Below are 19,887 nucleotides of genomic sequence, written 5' to 3' on the forward strand. Positions count from 1 at the left end.
CACCTAAATTGCTCACATGGTATTAATGAGGTTAGGGTCACTGTTAATTGTATTTATGTAGCTACTGTTTCTGTTTGTTTGACTTTTCCTATATTTAAAGGTAAGCCTGAGTCACTAGGATCTCTTAGAATACCTCATTCATCATGCTAGGCACGATATAAACTATTTACTTTGTATGCAAAATATATGTTACAGGCATACATTAAAAATCCATTGTTTTTTCATCTTCGTCTTTATGTTAATATTCAGTCAACTTATCTTGCCTCTTTTTATTTGATTATATTGACAGTACACATTCTAGAAAACAAAATCGATGTGGAACACTTTTGCAATAAGAAGGATTCTAGCAATGTTGCACAATTACCATTGAAGTATGTTTTGTATTATTTATTTAGTCAGGTTAATGTATGCGTTTCATGTTTCATAACCCCACAAAGAATGCCTGATAAACAGAGGTTTGCATTGTTCTCTATTATTGATTCTTAAAATGTTAGCATTGCAGTTTGCTATGTACCTTGTATAATTGTTATCAGGAGTGATTTTAAATGTTGAAATGTGCTTTTCACATTTAACATCCACGTTTGTATTGTCATTTTAACAGTCATTCCATCTCTGACTTTCTTCATATACAATTGAATGTAACAAAAATGATGCCAACTTTTAAACAACACTTATATCCTTCGTCCCGACTCTATGGTAATAAGATAAGAAACAGAAAAATAAAAACCAACAAGTTTTGTAAAACTTAACAAATAATTAAAATATGAAGTTATAAAACGAAAATTTTAAAGAAACTTACAGTATTGTGAATTAAATCCAAAATAATTCCTGAAGGTCAATCACATGTCCAAAAGAATTGAATGTTCTGAATAAATTCCCATCTTCAAATGTACTAGTCTACCAACAGTCCTGATGTATCAAAATGACACAGAACCGCTTTGAATCTGTTCTTAATAGCCCAAGAAAAGTGACAGTGGAAGCACATGACGGTTTTAAGTAGTAACTAATTTTATGGTCTTCATGGTTGTTTTACGTTGCACTTTTCCATTAATGATTTTCCTTGTGGGTGTTGTTTTTGTTTATTTTATTATTATTATTTTTGGTTTGTTTTCTTGGTTTTTTTCGTGTATTTTTTTTTTTTTTTTTGCGGGGTGTGTGCTTTGGGTTGGTTGGTTGTTCATTATTAACTTAGGCATCTTCTATAAGCACAACTAGATTTCCGCCATCATCTAATAATTGTGTTTCTTTTTTCTTGTAAGTTCAACTTTGGATGGTTTCAAATTCTTGTGAAATTTTCCCAAATTATATATTAGGTTCAACTTTATGCGGATCCTTCGACTTTTGACAGTAGCTGAACTGGTTATTTATTTATTATTTCACCATGTGGTTTTGCTATTTGGGCATTATTTTCTTTAGTTTAATCAAAAGGTGAAAAGAAATCCCAGAAGGAGTATAAATTCCACACTATTTAAATAAGCAACAGATAGCAGTTTCGGCGTTACTAGCATCAATATTAACGGTTCTTGATTTGTTTCATGATCATCGTATGCAAAGTCAACGTAATCAGACTTTGTCCGGGCTTAGGCACGTCTACTCTCATAATCAATATTATTTGCTTTTCTTTCCTTTTCTTCTAAATTCCTAAATGTCATTTACAAAGCATCGGACCAGAGGATGTGGCAGTAGAACCATATTCTTCATAAGCATTCTTCTCTACAGACCTTTTGCTCACTTTGGCTTTGTCTATTGTGCTCCACAGTTTTGTCTCATTAATATTGATTGTTTATCAGTCATTGGAATAATAATGTGCTTCGTTACATCGATGTTGATGGTAATGTTTAAATCAAGTTTATACAAACTAATGTTCTTCTTCAACTGTTGTTGTATCTAAAAATGTAATCCATTTTCATGTCATGTCCCTCGATGATATAAATATACCGTTTCCACTTACATTGTAGTTCAACGTCATTCTGGAATTTGATGTGCGTTGTTGAAATTTCGTCATAATATTTCCGTTTGAGTCGTGATTTGTTCATCGAATCTTTGTTTCTGAAACCAGTCCAGTGCGGTTGAAATAGACTGCGTAATAGATGTTATATTTTGCAACTGTCATCCCAAAATAAATATTATACAACTCTAAAAAATTTCATTCAGTCCTGCAATATCATCATCTATGGGTCGACTTCCTTTTCGAAAGAAACAATGCATCGAATGTGTTGTCTCGTCTTTGCCTCCCATAGAATGATTTTCATCAGCTAACAATGTTCGCCAGTATTTAAAAGTTACCTCTCCATAAGCCATAATGGTTCTTATAAACAGCTGTCTCCAATCATGTGTGGTGGAATGTTTAACTTGGTGCAGATAAAATTCAATTGTTTTATGTTTGTGTTGTAATTTTATTGAATGCACGAATGTCAAGTAACATATATTTAGACACCATTGTTTGCGTCTGGAAACTGAAGTGAAACCATTTAAGCAGATAAAATTAACTCTCGAGCACATTGATCTGCTAAATGTCAGTAAGAATTAACAAAAATATCTGATCATTTCCGAGATCCTCAAACTGTACGGCAAATGTGGCCACATAAGATATGTGTATATTTACCTACATCAAATGCGTCAGTAGTTGTACGTGGCTCTTTGGGGGCATATGCTATATGTATAGGCGCCCATGGTTTACATGCGGGTGAAGCTCTGAGGACAAGGGGAAGTATTATTGTAAAATTGTCCATATTAATATTGGGACGATATTATGGGGACAAATGTTTCTAGGGATATGTGGAATTTAACATGGAGAGACAGTCTGGGGACAAGATGGGTAGAACATATGAACATAGGATTATCTTGTCCCCATAATTCCCTATAAATTTAAGCCCAGATTGGCATTCATGGGACAAGGGAAAATTTAATTTTACAATATTATATCTGTAATCCAACACACATTCCTACTATCCAGCTTTTTATTAGAATCCAACTCACACTCCTGCTATCCAGCACACACCATTACAATGCAGCAACGGCTTTTTGTATTACTTTCCAAACACATACCCCTACTATCTAATGAAAATGGTAGAAGTATTTATACACACGTCATACTTATCGACGCGCAAGCATATTATATTACAAAAGGGGCGGTATGATTTTGAAGAAAGTGGTTGAAATATACATAAACTCTCACACAATCATACTATTTTTAATTATATATACTATATCCACTCACACATACATACACATCAAAAGAAGTCTCACGCATGTTCGCGTAGACCTCATTGGTGATGATATTCATCGGCAACGAGTCTGTATCTACATCTGGAACGAAGCACCTGTTGTCGTGGTTTATCACGTTTGTTACTGCCCACCGTGGAATACACGCTAGTCTTGGAAAACCTAACCACATCACATACACATGTTCAAAAGAAACTTCGTAGCGGCTTGTCCTGGTTTATATGCATGTTGAGTGATTTTAGATAATCTTCGAAATCACCGACGCGCATGGGTAACTTGTGACTTGGGTTTGTTGATGTAAATTTTCGGTTGCTTTAGTGGCGGTAACGGTATCGATATAGCAGTTGTCTTATTCATAAGGGACCAACAAAGCGAGTTCGGCCAGTCAAGGAATTTTAATATGAATCCTCGCTGCCATTGCACGAGGATACCTCACGGTCAACCATGGCTCGTTTGGAGGAAGTCTCAATATTGAAAGTATATCTGCTGTTCTTCCACTTCTTGTCATCCATATGTCACAGTCTCTCACAGATTGCTTGAGCTCATTCAAGGTAGGCATATTTTTATAATAACAACATCATCTCATTGTTCATATAGCAATTAATTTGTACACTTTCATTTTTATTTTACCAGAATCAGAAAAAGCAATCGCTTCGATCCACGATATTATTTTCAAGGACTCCATTGTCTTTTTTGACGGCACCATCTCTGGTTTTTCCACAATGGTATCGATGTTGACAATGTCTTTGTCATTTTCTTCAACAACATTATTGGTGGTGAGTCTATGTCGGCGCGCACGATAATACTCGCGTATACATGTTCTGCATTGCTGGTTACGAGACTTGACCTTGATACCAAATTTAAGGCACGGTCGAACGCCTGTACTAACACCTAACGCGAACAAGTGAGACATTGTTTGTAATGACATGCTATGCTGTAAGGTTCACGTCGACCGAGGCAAACACCTTTATATCGATTGCGTTCGAATACCGTCAAACGTTTCACATATCCACTATATTATTTAACTGCATTATTCTTCGTTTTCTGTAGTTGTCTCTGTTTTATTTCAACACGCGCATGCAGTGACATCTGTACAAGGAGGAGATAATCTAGATGAAAAGGTTTAATTAAACGTAGCACATAAAGCAACATACAATATCACTGAGTTACATAAAGTTTAATTTGTAAATCAGGCTTTGCACATAAATCTGTTTGCTTTTCCAGAGTATCATTGTAAAATTCTCTTCAAAGCATGAAGAAAATTTCCTTCAAGTCGGCCTTGGCCCAAATGAGCTAAAATGACCCATCCCCATGTAATGCACTACCTCAAAAACGGCCAGATACCGTACGTTTGTATCCAACGTGTTGGAGTGTTTGCATATCTCAGCCATTGTTTTTTCATTATTGGATGGCTTCGGAAAAATTCTCCCATTGTTTGCACTACTTCGGTTCTGGGGCTTTGTACGTCATTTCTCATACATCATGAAAGTCTGGTGTAGAAGCCATGGCAATATTATTATGCTGAATACATTTTTTCTTCTAATTGTAATCATCCTGGCTGTCTTCATCCACCGACGACTCAGTTAACGTCAACCACTTAAACTTTCCTCACGCGAACTCATTACATGACCTTTTTGACACTTGTGGCATTATTCGCCAAGTTTCCGACGTTCTCGCTCCAACACAGTTCCTAAGTCGAATAATTTATCAAACTGTTCCGGATACGAACATTTCTAGATCATACAGCATGTTTGAACCTCTTTGACAAAATGATATGACGCATTCCAGATAAACAGCGATTACATATTTTTCGTGACGGCACAAACACGTCATTGGTCGGGGCATTCAATTCCTGCATCAGTTATACTCATTTATTCTTTCAAAACACTCTATCATTTGTATATGGGACATTATATATTACTTGCTGTGATTGTTTAATGTAGTTTTCTCACACAAAAAGAAATTGCGGCCGATATGGGTGTGCTTGTACATATTATTCTTTGAATTTATGGACGTGTTCGACTCTACAGTCCTGCAGTAAGTAACAAAAAGAGAGAAAGGGACAAGTTAATTAAAATTATGCAATACTGTATTTCTGTAAAATGCAAGGTGAAAGTTTTAAGACGAACTTACATTATTGTGTACTAAAAGCCAAATAATCCTAAATGTTCTACTACAAATCCAAAAGTATAGAATATTCCGAATGGATTCCAATAATCTTGAATGTGCTGATATACCAATAGTATTGTCATGTCACAATGATATAATCCAGAATGCTCTGAATGAATTCATAATAATCTCAAAGTAGTGTTTTAGTCCATGGAGTGAATGAGCATTGAATTTCATTGAATAATTTAAATAAATGATTCTTCTCAAATTATATCTGTTCACAAGAGACTGAACGTAAATTAGGAATCAACAATGTTGCTTACCATATTCTTTCTAAATCAATTTCACTTGACCTAAGACACAAAAAGAATGTAAATCTCCTTTACAAAATTCAAAAGTCAGGTAGACACAACACTGATCGAAGTCACTGACCAGATAGGCCAAACGTTTACTCTCAATCATGGACAAAGATCAAGCCCATATTATAAATTAAATATACGTAACATGCATGCTGCTTTCTTAAGATCTTTCACTATAATTTATTAGTCACCAGACCTGTTCTGATCAGAGTCAACTAATGTGTTGTGCATTTGCATGCCCATAAGAGCTCCTTGGTTCAGATGTTTGTTTTTTTTTGTTGTTTTTTTTCAGACTGCTCAACCTCTCAAAGAATTAAGCGTGTGCGAAAAATGTAAAGTCTTAGGCGGTAGAAGGTTAGAACCCGTGTCAGTAATAAAACCCTCAAACCGCGCACGATACATCTTCATCTTCTGCTTGTGCCATTTATTTCTTCTGTAAACTTTTCATTTTTAACTCTCGTTACTTTCAAAAGCTGTTACGGTTTTTGTCAATATTATCATCGTTAAATGCAATCTATATATTTTACGATGCATTACAAATATGTATGTATGCATGTATGTGTGTGTGTGTGTGTGTGTGTGTTTAGGTAGGTAGGTATGTATGTAGGTACATTTATATTTTCCAGAGTGTTATACATGAATATATATGACTCCACTTATAACAAATTCAAACTTTTCAACAAATACGCATTATCTCTTGATAGTGACCGTGCTTCATATTAAACTATTGAACTCTCTAAAACCTGATAAAGTTAGTGAGACCTGTGAATGTCTTGTATCCGTCTCACTCATTATTGTAGATTATGAGAAAGTATTCTTTCATTTAATTTTGCTTGCTCCAACCCATTCACCTTTACCATGCCCTACGCTCCACGTAAGGCTCAGCAGCCTTCTTCCCCCCTTGAAACAACAGGAATGTATACTGGAATAAGTGATCATTGCGGTTACGTGTGCCTTGGAAACGTTTACAATATAGGAGCTTAAGGGAGCTTTGCTCAGCAGCCTCTATTAGGGGTACCATCCCTCAGACCCATAGCCTATTTGTTTACTCCCGCACAAAACAAAATCTCAAGATCCGCCTCTAAAGAAACTGTACACTTCAGGTTTCGTAGTGAATACTGAATTGTCATTAATAAATAATGTACAAAGCTTTTGCTGTCATTGATACAGTTAAATAATATGCTAATGTACATGAAAGGAAAATGTTCATCTGTCTAATTGAATCTGGCTCATACTGATATAATGCCACCGAGGAACATCAGCACATGTGCCGGGTTTGATAAGATCTGTTCGAAGTCGTATTTTGGTAGCAGGGTTTCGTATTATGTTTCAAAGGTATATATGCCCTACCATTTTAGCACTGTCTGCATTGCCATCCCTGTGTAACAGAGATAAAAGAAAAAGAATTGATGCAGAGTTGGAATATCTTACAATATTCCGATTCATTAATTGGACTTCTCGCATATTTAGAATTATATACTCCTATGTGGTCCATATTTTTAATTTTGTCAAGTAACATTTTTCTTTATTTAACAATGATTATAATGCAAGTCACATGCGTCATGTATGCACATTTACTCAATTTAAATTAAATATAAATTGTTCTTTTAAAATTTAACGCTAATTTTCTTTAACCATAGTCTATTCAATCCTGATTATTGAATGCTTTGCACCTTAACTGTCACCAATAAACTTCCAGACGAAATTTATCTGTCGTAATGGACTTTTACAATGGTGGCCATGTACTAAACTTGTGTCAAAATAAGAGCGCGTCGAGTGGAATCGTCACAATCGAGGGTAGTACAAATTTGTTTACCAATATACGTAGCTTTCAGTGTGACATCACAGCGCGCGACATTAAATCCGGATTGTACTGGATAATAATAATAATAATAATAATGAGGACTTTGTATAGCGCCTAATCTTTAGAAGCTCTAAGCGCTTTATAACTTTAGACAACACCTATAAGATAAGAAACATAATAATATTTTTACAAAAACAAACAACATGAAATTAGAAAAACATTAAAAAAATAAAATAAAAAACATGCTGAGAATATTTCAGGTAGGAAACATTATTAGGTCTTTAAGTTTGTTCTTGCAGTCGAAATAAATGAGTTTTGAGACCCCTTTTGAATGTGATCACTGTGTCTTTGTGTATAAGTTCAGTGGGCAATTCATTCCACGTTGCTGGGCCCTGGTATGCAAAAGAACGCTGTCCATATGACTTTGTTTTCATAGTGGGAATAATGAGTATACGATTGTCAGAAGAGGAGCGTAAGTATCTTGCTGGTGTGTACACATGGGTGAGGTCAGATAGGTATGTTGGACTAGAGTCCGACAGTGAAACGTAGCACAGAGAACAAATTTTGTGTTTGATTATGGATCGAATGGATAGCCAGTGTAGGGTACAGAGCAGCTGGGAGGTGTGCTCTGATTGTGGTACTCTAAGTATGATACGAGCAGCTGTGTTTTGAACTTTTTGAAGTTTATGGAATAGATATTGAGATGAACCAGACAGAATTGAGTTACAATAGTCCAGTCTTGAAAGTACTAATGAACACACAAGTGTTTTAGTGGCATCAACTGAAAGATATCTGAGAATTGAGCTGATGCGTCTCAGCTCAAGATATGCAGCCTTGCATATATTCATGACATGTTGGTGCAATGTGAGAGTACTGTCCAGAGTAACACCTAGGTTTCCTACTGATTGTGTGAATTTAATGTTGGCGTTGCTTATATTTATTGTTTTGGGTAAAGGAATGAGAAAGTCTTTGTGTTGTGATCAGAATGGCCTCAGTTTTATCATCATTCATCTGCAGCTTGTTACAAGTCATCCATGATTTCACATCAGAAATGCACCTCTCTACACCTTGGATGGTAGCATCAGCTTCAGTTGGGTGGCTAGATTTGTATATTTGGGTGTGATCAGCGTACAATTGGTGAGACACTGGATGATGATCTATGACACTTGAGAGCGACTGAGTGTACAGAATGAAGAGAACAGGTCCAAGAACAGACCCCTGTGGAACACCACAACATAGATCAACTGGATTGGAGTGTATTCCATTTGCAGATACAATTTGTGTCCTGTTGACCAAGTAGGACTTGAACCACAGTAAGGCTGTATCATGAATGCCAAATACATACTGGAGACGGTGAAGTAATATATCATGGTCTATTGTGTCAAATGCTGCAGACAAGTCAAGGAGGGTGAGGACTGTAATCTTTCCGCTATCCAATGCAGAGAGAATGTCATTAACTACTTTTAGAAGAGTAATTTCAGTACTGTGGCAAGGGCGATATGCAGATTGTACATTGCTCAAAAGACTGTTTGAATTTAGATGAGATACAAGCTGGGATAGAACAACCTTTTCTAAGATTTTTGAAATGAATGGGAGATTAGAAACTGGGCGGTAGTTCTTTAAATCGTTATGGTCTAGTGTTGGTTTCTTCAGCAGAGGCTTTACAATGGCAGTTTTGAAAAATGATGGGAATTCCCCAGATGAGAGAGAGGTATTAATAACATCAGTTAGTGAAGGCAATACTGGATCTAAGCACTCAAGCAGCAGTGATGTTGGAATTGGATCAAGTTCACATGACTTTGGTGCACTCTTCATCACGATTGTACGTACAAAATCCATAGAGACAGGTTCAAATACTGCTAATGGTTGCCGCTCAAATTCTGTATCCCACTGTATGGTGACGACGAGTCAATTGAAATTCTGGTGTCAAGCTTATCTCTAATGGTTTGTACTTTGTCACGGAAAAAATTTGCAAACATGTCCGGAAGGTCGACTGGAGAGAAGGTAGTCACACGGATCACACTTTTAGGTTAATTTCGTACAAAAATGTCTACGTACTTTAACATTGATTTAACGGTATTCACATGGGCGTTTAAATAATGACCTTCCAAAGGAATATGGATGTATGCGAATCCAAATGAAGTGAATACTTGCCACTTTAATTATGTAGAATCAAATTCTAAAAAATTACATCCATTACTGAAATAGTCAGTGTTGAATGCATATTTGACCCGTGTGACTTAATATTTTTTTTACTTGCCATATTCTTTGGCATGGCAAGCTAACATTTAGTTTTATTTATTTCACCATTAAAATGCAAAAATATGATCAAACTAAATACACAAGTGCAGATTCATCCTTACACAAAATAGTTATTTTACCGATAGTATTGTATTGGAAATAAAATATATAAATTTCAGAAAATATGTTCGTATTGTTAATCCTTTTTTCTTTCTGGTCCGGTTTTTCCATTAGTATCCGAACATTAGTTGAGTCTTTCCTTTTTTCGGAATACCACAGCGTCCAACGATAAACGTCGATGAGTTCAAATATACCAAAAATCCCGCCATTTATTTCTTGAGGTTTCTGTAACGACTTACTTGAGTAGTTCCTTTGAACATATGCTGTTTAGATATGTGGAATAATCAAGGAGGTATATAAAATTGTACTCAAATCCTAAATGTGTGTACCCATATAAAAGTTATAAATCCATTTTCATACGGCTTATCACTGCAAATAAGTACGTTGATGGATTTCCCACTGTTGTATGTATAGTTGTCGAGGTAGCTAATTCTAGATATCAAATCGGGATTGAACAGTCTAGAGCTCGCAGACCCAATAATTTAAGCAGGAAAGGTCGGAGGAAAATCTGACCAGTTGTGCTTCTTCACAATATATAATTTGAAGAGACGGTCATTGTTCGTTGAGTACCAGACTTCACAAAAAATGGTACTAACAGCTTCCTCGCTTGGCTCTCAGCATTATGAGCTTAGTTTTAGGACTGGTCGGCATGGTGTCAGGATAATGTGACTGGGTGGGACATCACGCTACATGCTTGCGACATGATGTCCCAGTGCTAAACATCGCTATAAACTGCCACACTGCAGACAACATAGCGATATGATACGCCAACATTAAATTCACACAATCAGTACGAAACCTAGGTGTTACTCTGGACAGTACTCTCACATTGCACCAACATGTCATGAACATAAGCAAGGCAGTGTATCTTGAGCTGAGACGCATCAGCTCAATTCTCAAATATCTTTCCGTTGATGCCACTAAAACACTTGTGTGTTCATTAGTACTTTCAAGACTGGACTATTGTAACTCAATTCTGTCTGGTTCATCTCAGTATCTACTCCAGAAACTTCAAAAAGTTCAAAACACAGCTGCTCGGATCATACTTAGAGTACCACGATCAGAGCACACCTCCCCACTGCTCTGTACCCTACACTGGCTATCCATTCGATCCATAATCAAACACAAAATTTGTTCTCTGTGCTACGTTTCACTGTCGGACTCTAGTCCAACATACCTATCTGATCTCACCCATGTGTACACACCAGCAAGATACTTGCGCTCCTCTTCTGACAATCGTATACTCATTATTCCCACTATGAAAACAAAGTCATATGCACAACGTTCTTTTGCATACCAGGGCCCAGCAACGTGGAATGAATTGCCCACTGAACTTATACACAAAGACACAGTGATCCCATTCAAGAGGGCTCTCAAAACTCACTTATTTCGACTGCAAGAACAAACTTAAAGATATGTTTTTTAATCTTATAGGTGTTGTCTAATGTTGTAAAGCACTTAGAGCTTCTAAAGATTAGGCGCTATACAAAGTCCTCATTATTATTATTATTATTACTGAAATTTTTGTAAAGCTACGTTAAAAATCCAAATTACATATGCACACACATTGTTTGTTGACAAGGATCAGAATTCATTAAGCTCGTCAGGGCATCTATGCCTTGCTAGCTGTGTTTGTGTACAGGTTAGAATTAGGGTCAATAACTTTTTGTTATCTGAGCCAGTCTTTCATTTTCAAATTGTCAAAACCAGCCAAACAAAAGACTCGGATGGGTGGGGGGTGCTTTGTTAATCCTAGTCCTACAACGTAAGACCTCATCCTTGATATTTATATTGATATGAGATATTCATGAAACTTTGACTACACGTTTCAATGTCAGCTGACGTCAGAATATGCTCTACAGGGCCATTATTTGGGCAGTAAGACGTAGCCCAAAAATAACAATTGCTATGTTTTACATTGTATGACTATGTTAATCCTAGTCCAGAAGAAATGTAAATATCAGGGTTGATATCTTATATTGCGGTACTATGTTTATTAAAGCTGTACCAATTAATTGGCCATACTCATAATTGGGCCAATTATTGAAATAATCGGTATCGGCAGAAATAATCGGTGCCGATGTAAACAAATTTCCAAAATATAAATTTAATCATAACATTCATCTTGACATTGCTAAAATTTTAAATCAGAATTAAATAGTGGAAATTAAGGAATAAACATTTGATTTGGGGGTTGATTGAAAGACAATATATTCTTGAAAGTAAATACTTTTTATCACGCTTGCTTTAAACTACCTCTGATTGTCTGCTCACAACAAATTATCAATACCATGCATTCAGTCGTCCCAATCACAGCAGCCAACCAGCCAATGAGGCCTCGTATGGCTGTTGAACTTTCAGCATACACATAACAGGGATGGTCCTGGCTTTTAAAAAGTTGTCACTCCCAAAAATGGCCAATCTCAATATTTTGTTGCCAATTTTCAAAAAATGTCGCCAGAATAAGTAGTGAATATTTTTCCAAGACTATTAATGTAATAGGCAATAAAAATAGAAAAAGATGGGATAGTTATTACATTACTGACAACAAGCAATACAGCCATATTATTACAAAATAAATCATTTCATGGCTGTTTTGCACTACTTCCCTGGTCTTTGCATTGCGCATCACCGTTAATGGATAGGTCTAACTGTTATCACCTGAAATAAATGCATTATCAAATGTAAAATATCTACTTTCCTACAGTCTCTCTTTTTTTAATAGTAACATTAGGTATTAAGCAAATTTATATTATGTATTTTATTTTTTAAATAATAGTTTGGTAAGAAACTTTATTTAGATAATTACATTTTAATACTAAAACCCTATGATCGTACTTTGCAATGTAAGATAAGTGACATATAATGTGATCGTCGATTTCACGCATTCAGGAATTAAATGCCCCCCTCCGGCTAGTTTCACAAAGTACATCTCCATCAACCAGGAGCTCAGAAATTTATTTTTGCCACGCTTTACATGCTTTGCTTGTTAGTGAATTGCTTCCTAAATCCCAGGAATGATCACTGAATGCTGTAGATTTTTCTCGACAAGCAAATTATGATCTCCATTCCCACCAATGAAACTTACATGAATCAACTTGACCTGGCATTACTGTACCATATATATAAGCATTGATTACCATCATTAAATTAAAAGAAGGAATGAAGAAACATATCACAGAGCATATGTGCCCCCCAAAAACTAATTCGGAATAAATATGTTATTTAGGAAAGAGTTTTATTTGTATATATGAGTTAACAATAAGAAATAAGGTAGGATATAAAATGTGGGAAATAGTTATCACATGTATGGTAGCTTGAGACCACATTTGAACTGTTAACATAAATCTGCACCCATTTTAGGCATTGTTAGTTATAACAAAAATAGGGCATGGTTTACTTGTCAATCAGATGCTAGTGCTTTCACTAACTGTAGAACAGACGGTTTCTTTAAATAATCGATATCGGCAATTTTAATCATTGGCTATATGCGGTATAGGCATAATCGGCAAAAAGAGACATCAGTACATTTTTAATGTTTATCCTAGTTTCCTCTGACATTTCCCACCCAATTGTTGATATTTGGACATTTATGTTGGATTGTAGGATCAAGTCATTTGCCTATCAAAAAGTTGGAATTCGCTAACCTGGAACTAGCCATTCACATCGCTAGTTAATGACTAGTCCTACAATGTAAGACTACCCATTTATTTAGATATCCCTCTGACCAAAGTAAAATAGTGTCGATTTAAGCGGATTTTGAGACAAGTGTTTGGCAGGAGGAGGGGTGGGGCTAAGAACAAAAAATATTTCGCATACAAGTGAAATTTAGAGGTGATCTGTCATCAGTAAGTAGGATAGGATTTACACAGAAAATAATGGAAATTTTGATTAATTGAAAGACAAAACTTGTCTGAAATGTCTGTATTGACAACTTTCAGTTGTTTAGAAGAAGCCATAATACATAAAGTACTGTACATGTACATAAACAAAACCCATAAATTCAAGCATGGATCACATGTTAGAAAATTTATATATCATTCACATCCCATTGGAAAAAAACAAATGACTCATTGGTTAAAAAAATGTATTCCTTGTTTGATCTATATCCCACTGGCAACAAACATGTGTCACTATGCAGTTCACAAGATATTCTTTGTTGCCAGTAACAGATGGCATTATTGTTGTTTACTTGCTATACGTAATCGGATAGATTTAAGTCAGCTGGAGACGGCTATCATCTTGCTGAGGTTACCAAGGGGATGAGGCTGTTGATAGGGAAATGAAAACATGTAAACAAATTAAAGAGTTTAACAAATGTCTTTGCAACCAAATATCTATGGTTTCAATATATTTGAAATTTAATTTGCGTTCTGTGCTGCCTTGGGTAGTGATCATAAGCGTAAACATTTTTCCTGCAAAGTATAAGCCTTCACGGCCACAATAAATGTGTTCTGATCACCTTGAAAATTGCAGATCAATGAGATTCCATTGCTTTTATTTAACTTGTTTTGTATTCAACATCAATGGCATAATTACAGATGAAATGTCTTGTTTTGTTGCAGGTTTCCAGGGCTATGGAGGTGACCAGGGTGGAGGGGGTTACATGTCTCCTGGAGCAGGGGGGTTTGGAACACCCCAACCAGACGAGAAAAGGGTAGATTGAATACTAGCTATCAAGGGGTGGGGGACAGTTGCATTCACATTTCAGGGTATAAATAATATCTGCTTCAAACAATAATGAGTGAATAGTTTCCTAGATTCTTCTGTATTTTACACTATATTGAAAACTTGGATACTGCCATTAGTGAATGACTAGTGCAGACATGTCAGCCATTCCAATTTTGTAAGAATCATTACCAGTTTTAATCTCAGATTAAACAATTATGATCACTTATGTCAGATTATGATTCTGCAAATAGTATATATGTAAACTGCAACCGTAACACTGGAATATCAAGATGACTGCAACACAAGTAATGTATGTTGGTAATTTACTTATGTAAGTGTATTGAATCACAAGAGCAGTTAAATATTAACCAGTCAGTAATCACAGCTTACTGCTACAGAAATTAAAACCAGAATATGCAAGGAATTACACTGCATACTTATACGGAACTCAAATAGTGAGATGCAGAGCATTAATAGTGCTTACTGATAACCTCTGTCTGTGTGGGTTCAAGTCTCGGATTCGGCCAATGTGGGTATGTGAGAAAGCTTGCCAGTAGCTTCTCGTGGGTCGGTGGTTCTTTCTGAGGTTTTCCCAGGTTCTTCCTCTACCATTAATACTGGCCGCCATGTATAGCCTATCTTGTGATGAAAAATGGCATTAAACCCTACAACAACAACATCATCAACTTCTTACTGATACAGGAATTAAACCAATAATGCCTTTGCAGTCTTGTCTTCATGGATTTCATTGTGAAACCTGGCTGAAGTAAGACTTGGAAGCACATTTGAACTGAAAATCACTCTGTACTACTAGGGTTAAATGCATACAATAATTTTTGCAAAATATATATTGGTACCTAAATTGCATTCTGTCAGTCTTCAGTTTTACCATGCATTCATTTTTGCCCATGAGGTTATTTGACCTATCATCTGTTAATATTCCATTCTCATCCTTGACAAGATATAAAAAGTACCTCCATACAAACCACCCATTAGATATCAGTATTTTTTTATTCAAAATTATAGACCTTTTCATTCTGTTCCATTTATAAAGATGCAGTATTCAACTTGGTCACAATGCCTTTTGTTTTGCACTAAATGTTTTTAAAACATTACAGTTTTCGGGTCTTTTTGTTGGAATTCAGCACAGTGCTATTTTCTAAACAGAAGAAATAGTGCAACTTTTGTGTGCAAAGGAAATCTTTTATAGAGTCTCTAATGGGAGCAGAGATGACTAACAACCAAACCTTTGCATTGTACTTTCTGCAGATGCACAGCTTGTGTCTTGGCCACAGACACTCATTTCTGCTAGAGAAATAGGAAATTGTTGACAACAGCCTTCCACAAATCAACAAGGTGACTGCAATTCATGCGTTTTGGAATCTGACCCCTTGTTGCTTCTCTGTTAAAGAATTTTTTTATCCTGTTTGCAGATTCAATCGCTGATTACATATATCACATAAAAAAAGGCATTAGACACTTGTTCCCTTCATAAGATTTAAGTTCATTTAATTGCATGTAGAGATTCTGTTGCTTTATCAAGTTTGGATGTCATCACTTCGTGTGTCATTCATTGAATACATCACAGTTCTAATTGGTGGTTATTGTTTTACTCTGGACATGAACAACCAGTAACAATGAATCAGAATTAAATGTGACCTATTTCTCTGCAACATACCAGAAGTGTGTCCTCAAATTTGGTGCAAGTAGTCATGTGAAGCAGCAGAAAAATTCTGCTTAATGTTGTTATTGAATAATGAATATACTTCAATCGTAAATGGCAAACGCATCAGGAATGTGTTCTTTACGCTGATACGTGTTATTGGTAGTTGAGTGTATGAAGAGTTTCATTATGGGATTGGTGTAAATGATGTGTGTGGACAGTTGTCATAGTCACCTTATGTTTGTCATTATGTTGAAGACGAGAATGTGTTTCAATAGTTTATCCTTTTCATTGACAGAAATTACTTCCTGTGTACTGCTACTGCTGTCTCATTTTAAATAATGAAATGGCAAATGACTAATAATTATTCACAGTCGTTGAAAATTGAGGTAATTTCTGTACGGCATGTATCGCTTTGTATTGATTCTTTACCCCTTATGTCAGTATAGTATTGATAGGTTACTGCATTTGTATTTGAAAATATGAACGAGTTTTTCGGATGGAAATACTGCGCGACCTTGGGAGTGCAATATATCTATCCAACAAAACGACTTCATATGTTCCCATACAAATGCAGTAACCTTTTTATTATATGCTCATTTTCTTATTCTACCTAAGGCTTAATTATATAAACAATATACACTACAAGAAACAAAGTAACTGAATGTATGCCGTATTCCAAACTAAATACACAAGCGCAGATTTGTCATTACACAATGACATCATTATTAATGCGCACATAACTCCTCCCAGATAAATTCGAAAGAATATGGCATTGTGGTCTACTTAAAATTGAAATTTGGAGTCATATTGTGAATGAATGCACATTTCAACAACTTTTCCATTTGATCTGGAATGAATAGATTTTGATATTTTTGTCGTTTCTACAAAATTTTGTGATTATGGACTGGTTATCTATTCCAGTTCTACATGAAGTACATTGGATTTCAGTGGCGACAGAACAGCGTGTTGACATTTGCAAGTGTGTTTCTTTTCTGTCCTTGAATGTTAAAATCATAATGTGGGGAAAATATGAAGTCTTTCAATTGCAGTTATCAAAAAGATGCTTTGGAATATTATTTCATTTTGAGTGCAGTAAGATGAATGTAATTGCACTTGGAATATAGTCGAAAATTACAATACAATTTCGAAATATGTAATCAAGCTTGAGAACCCATGACATGTCTCATGTAATTCGGATTTTCAGAACTAAGAAAATACATTTTGAGAAAATTCAGGATGTAAAACAGTAAGTATATTTTTTGCCATTCTTATTACCAGCTAAAGAAGACAGTTTATGCCTTGTCACTTGCATGTTATTTGTAGGAACCCAGCAGTTTTATGAAATCTGGCGTCTATCGCCTGCCTAATCCCGAAACATTGTATCGAAAAAGTTAATGCACAATGTGGCAAAGCAGCTGCTATGTGGCAGTCCATGAAACCTCTGCTTTGGTTCATTCAGAAATAAATTTTATCAACCAAAATGTAAAGTGCCTGCTATGTGGGTGTACATGATTTCTTTACAAAGTAGTTATCGTACAGCAGTCGCTGCACTTTCTGATATCGCATTCAGTTGCCGGCTTCATTGAAATTTTTTTGTAGTCTATGAATTCATCCACATTGTCAAAGTTGGCATGTCTACTTTCAGCTGGTTTACTTCATCCTGAGACAAATAAAATAAATCAAAAGTGCTGGCGTCTGCATCCATTGTTTGTTTACAAATAGAAAGTAGTTCCTTTATTCATGTGAGTTCAATATTGAATTGAACGCAACTTCAGTATCATAAAATACTGCATGATTGGTTCTGACAATGTAAAGTTAACGGAGAAAAAAACGAGCATGTGATAATAATATGGAAGTATTGGTGCTTATATATATCAATTATCCGTTTAACCCTAATAAATAGGATACTGTGCACAGTGAATGTGAAAATACTCTGGAAAAAACAGTCTTCATCCAAGCATGGAATGGACTGAAATCATTTTATGCTTTGGGAGGCAACAACATGAAATGCCTGGGGCATTTACGGGAGAGATCACCATTCTATAACGAATATGTTGACTACATCTTCAGATCTCGATATGGGGTGAATGTTTGTATTCCATAATGCTCATGTTGTCCGTCATATCATCAGGTCAGAAGAACAGGAGATACCAATTATCTTTGACAAATCACAATCACTAGGATTTTATTCACTGCTTTTCCTTATTCAAAGGGCCAAAGGCATGTTGAGGCTGATCATCAACCTGAGTTGCCTCAATCAGTACATTCTTCCACTGAAGATCATACAGAGAGGGCAAGATCAATACAATTTTCCATTAGAAGAGACAAGATTGTTCATATTTCCAGTGACACAATTTCTTAGTTTTGCTTACTACAACAATGTTTACCAGTTTCAAGTTCTTCCATTTGGTCTAAACATATGCCCCTGGTTATTTACCAAAATGATGGGTTGTGTTGTCACCCTGTTCTGGTTGATTTCCTCTGCAGTGACAACAGTGCCTCAGGAAACCTCTGGTAAGTTCTGTTTTTCACAAAGGCAGAAATGATCTATCCTTTTTTATCACAGTTTTCTTGTGAATTGGGAAAAGTCAGCATTTGATCCATTTGGGTAAGGAGTTTATCACTAGTCTAGGTTGGGTATGACTCCCTCATGTTCGCATTGTATGAATTGTTGAGTTGGTTTCCAGCAAGATTTCGATTTCAGCATGAGAGTTCTTGGAACTGCATGGATTATTCAGCATGTCAACGGGATTGATACCACATTGCCATTTTTTTATGTGACCGTTACAGATGACCTTGCTGGTTCATCTTTGTCATACAGTGAGCCTCATGTTTGAATGTAACATTTTGATCCAAGACATGATAAAAGCTTTCGACTGGCATGTAGTCAACTTTGTCCAGTTTTTATCTTTGGGATTTAGCTTCACTGAGACAAACTTTAATCTGGTGGGTTCTGTGGCCGTGGCCTAGATGACCACGAGACCCATGTAAAGTCAACATAGCCTTATAACTTTGCTGGATTTACCAGTGGAATTTTAGCAGTAAGAATAATTCAGTAATCTTTTTAACCAGATAAAGGGGTAACAGATCACATGATTCGATCATTGCTTTCAGATTAGAAGAGCCTGTTATTGTTTGCATTGGAAATCCAGTCTTTTATTCCTGTGGTGTGTGTAAGTCACTCAACATTACCTCCTCCTCCTATAACCTCTTCTCCTAATGTTAATGTTATCAGGAAATATATTTGAAGATAAAGCACTTTTGTTTTTTGTTCATTAAATTAATTTTTTCCCTTTTGCTTTCAGGCAAGGTCAAGGGTACAGAGTATTATGCCATGTACAGTAGCCCAGATTTTAAGTGCAACACAAACAGAAGACAAATTTTTCTCAGGCCCAAATGAAGTTTCACAGGTGAGAACCAGTGTAAAGTATGTTCATGCATGAACTCATTGTTGTAGGGTATTTAAGTCAACCTCTTATTTTGGACTTTAAATATTGACAAATACTTTCACATGTAAGATATTTAATGGAAGTATACATGATTCTTAACATTGTTCAAAATCTACACATATGATTTTTTATGTAAAGTAGCATTATTTAACTGAACAGACCACTATTTAACTGACCAGACTAAAATTTAACTGACCAGACCACTATTTAACTGACCAGATGGGCGTGACCCAGATTTCAGTG

General features: G+C 35.8%; 1 protein-coding gene across 1 annotated transcript in view; it reads left to right on the forward strand.

Moving 5' to 3' along the window:
- Positions 1-10,018: 10,018 nt before the first annotated feature.
- Positions 10,019-19,887, forward strand: part of LOC149807602 (replication protein A 32 kDa subunit-like) — a 32,305-nt gene continuing 22,436 nt past the window's right edge. Inside the window, exons 1-3 of the mRNA XM_089968694.1 lie at positions 10,019-10,150; positions 14,424-14,515; positions 19,501-19,605. Coding sequence (XP_089824820.1) covers positions 10,132-10,150; positions 14,424-14,515; positions 19,501-19,605 — 216 coding nt within the window. The 5' untranslated portion in view covers positions 10,019-10,131. The remainder of the gene's footprint in view (positions 10,151-14,423; positions 14,516-19,500; positions 19,606-19,887) is intronic.

The sequence above is a fragment of the Sinohyriopsis cumingii genome, chromosome 1, assembly GCF_028554795.1.
Source record: "Sinohyriopsis cumingii isolate HCF-2022 chromosome 1, ASM2855479v2, whole genome shotgun sequence".
Taxonomy (NCBI): domain Eukaryota; kingdom Metazoa; phylum Mollusca; class Bivalvia; order Unionida; family Unionidae; genus Sinohyriopsis; species Sinohyriopsis cumingii.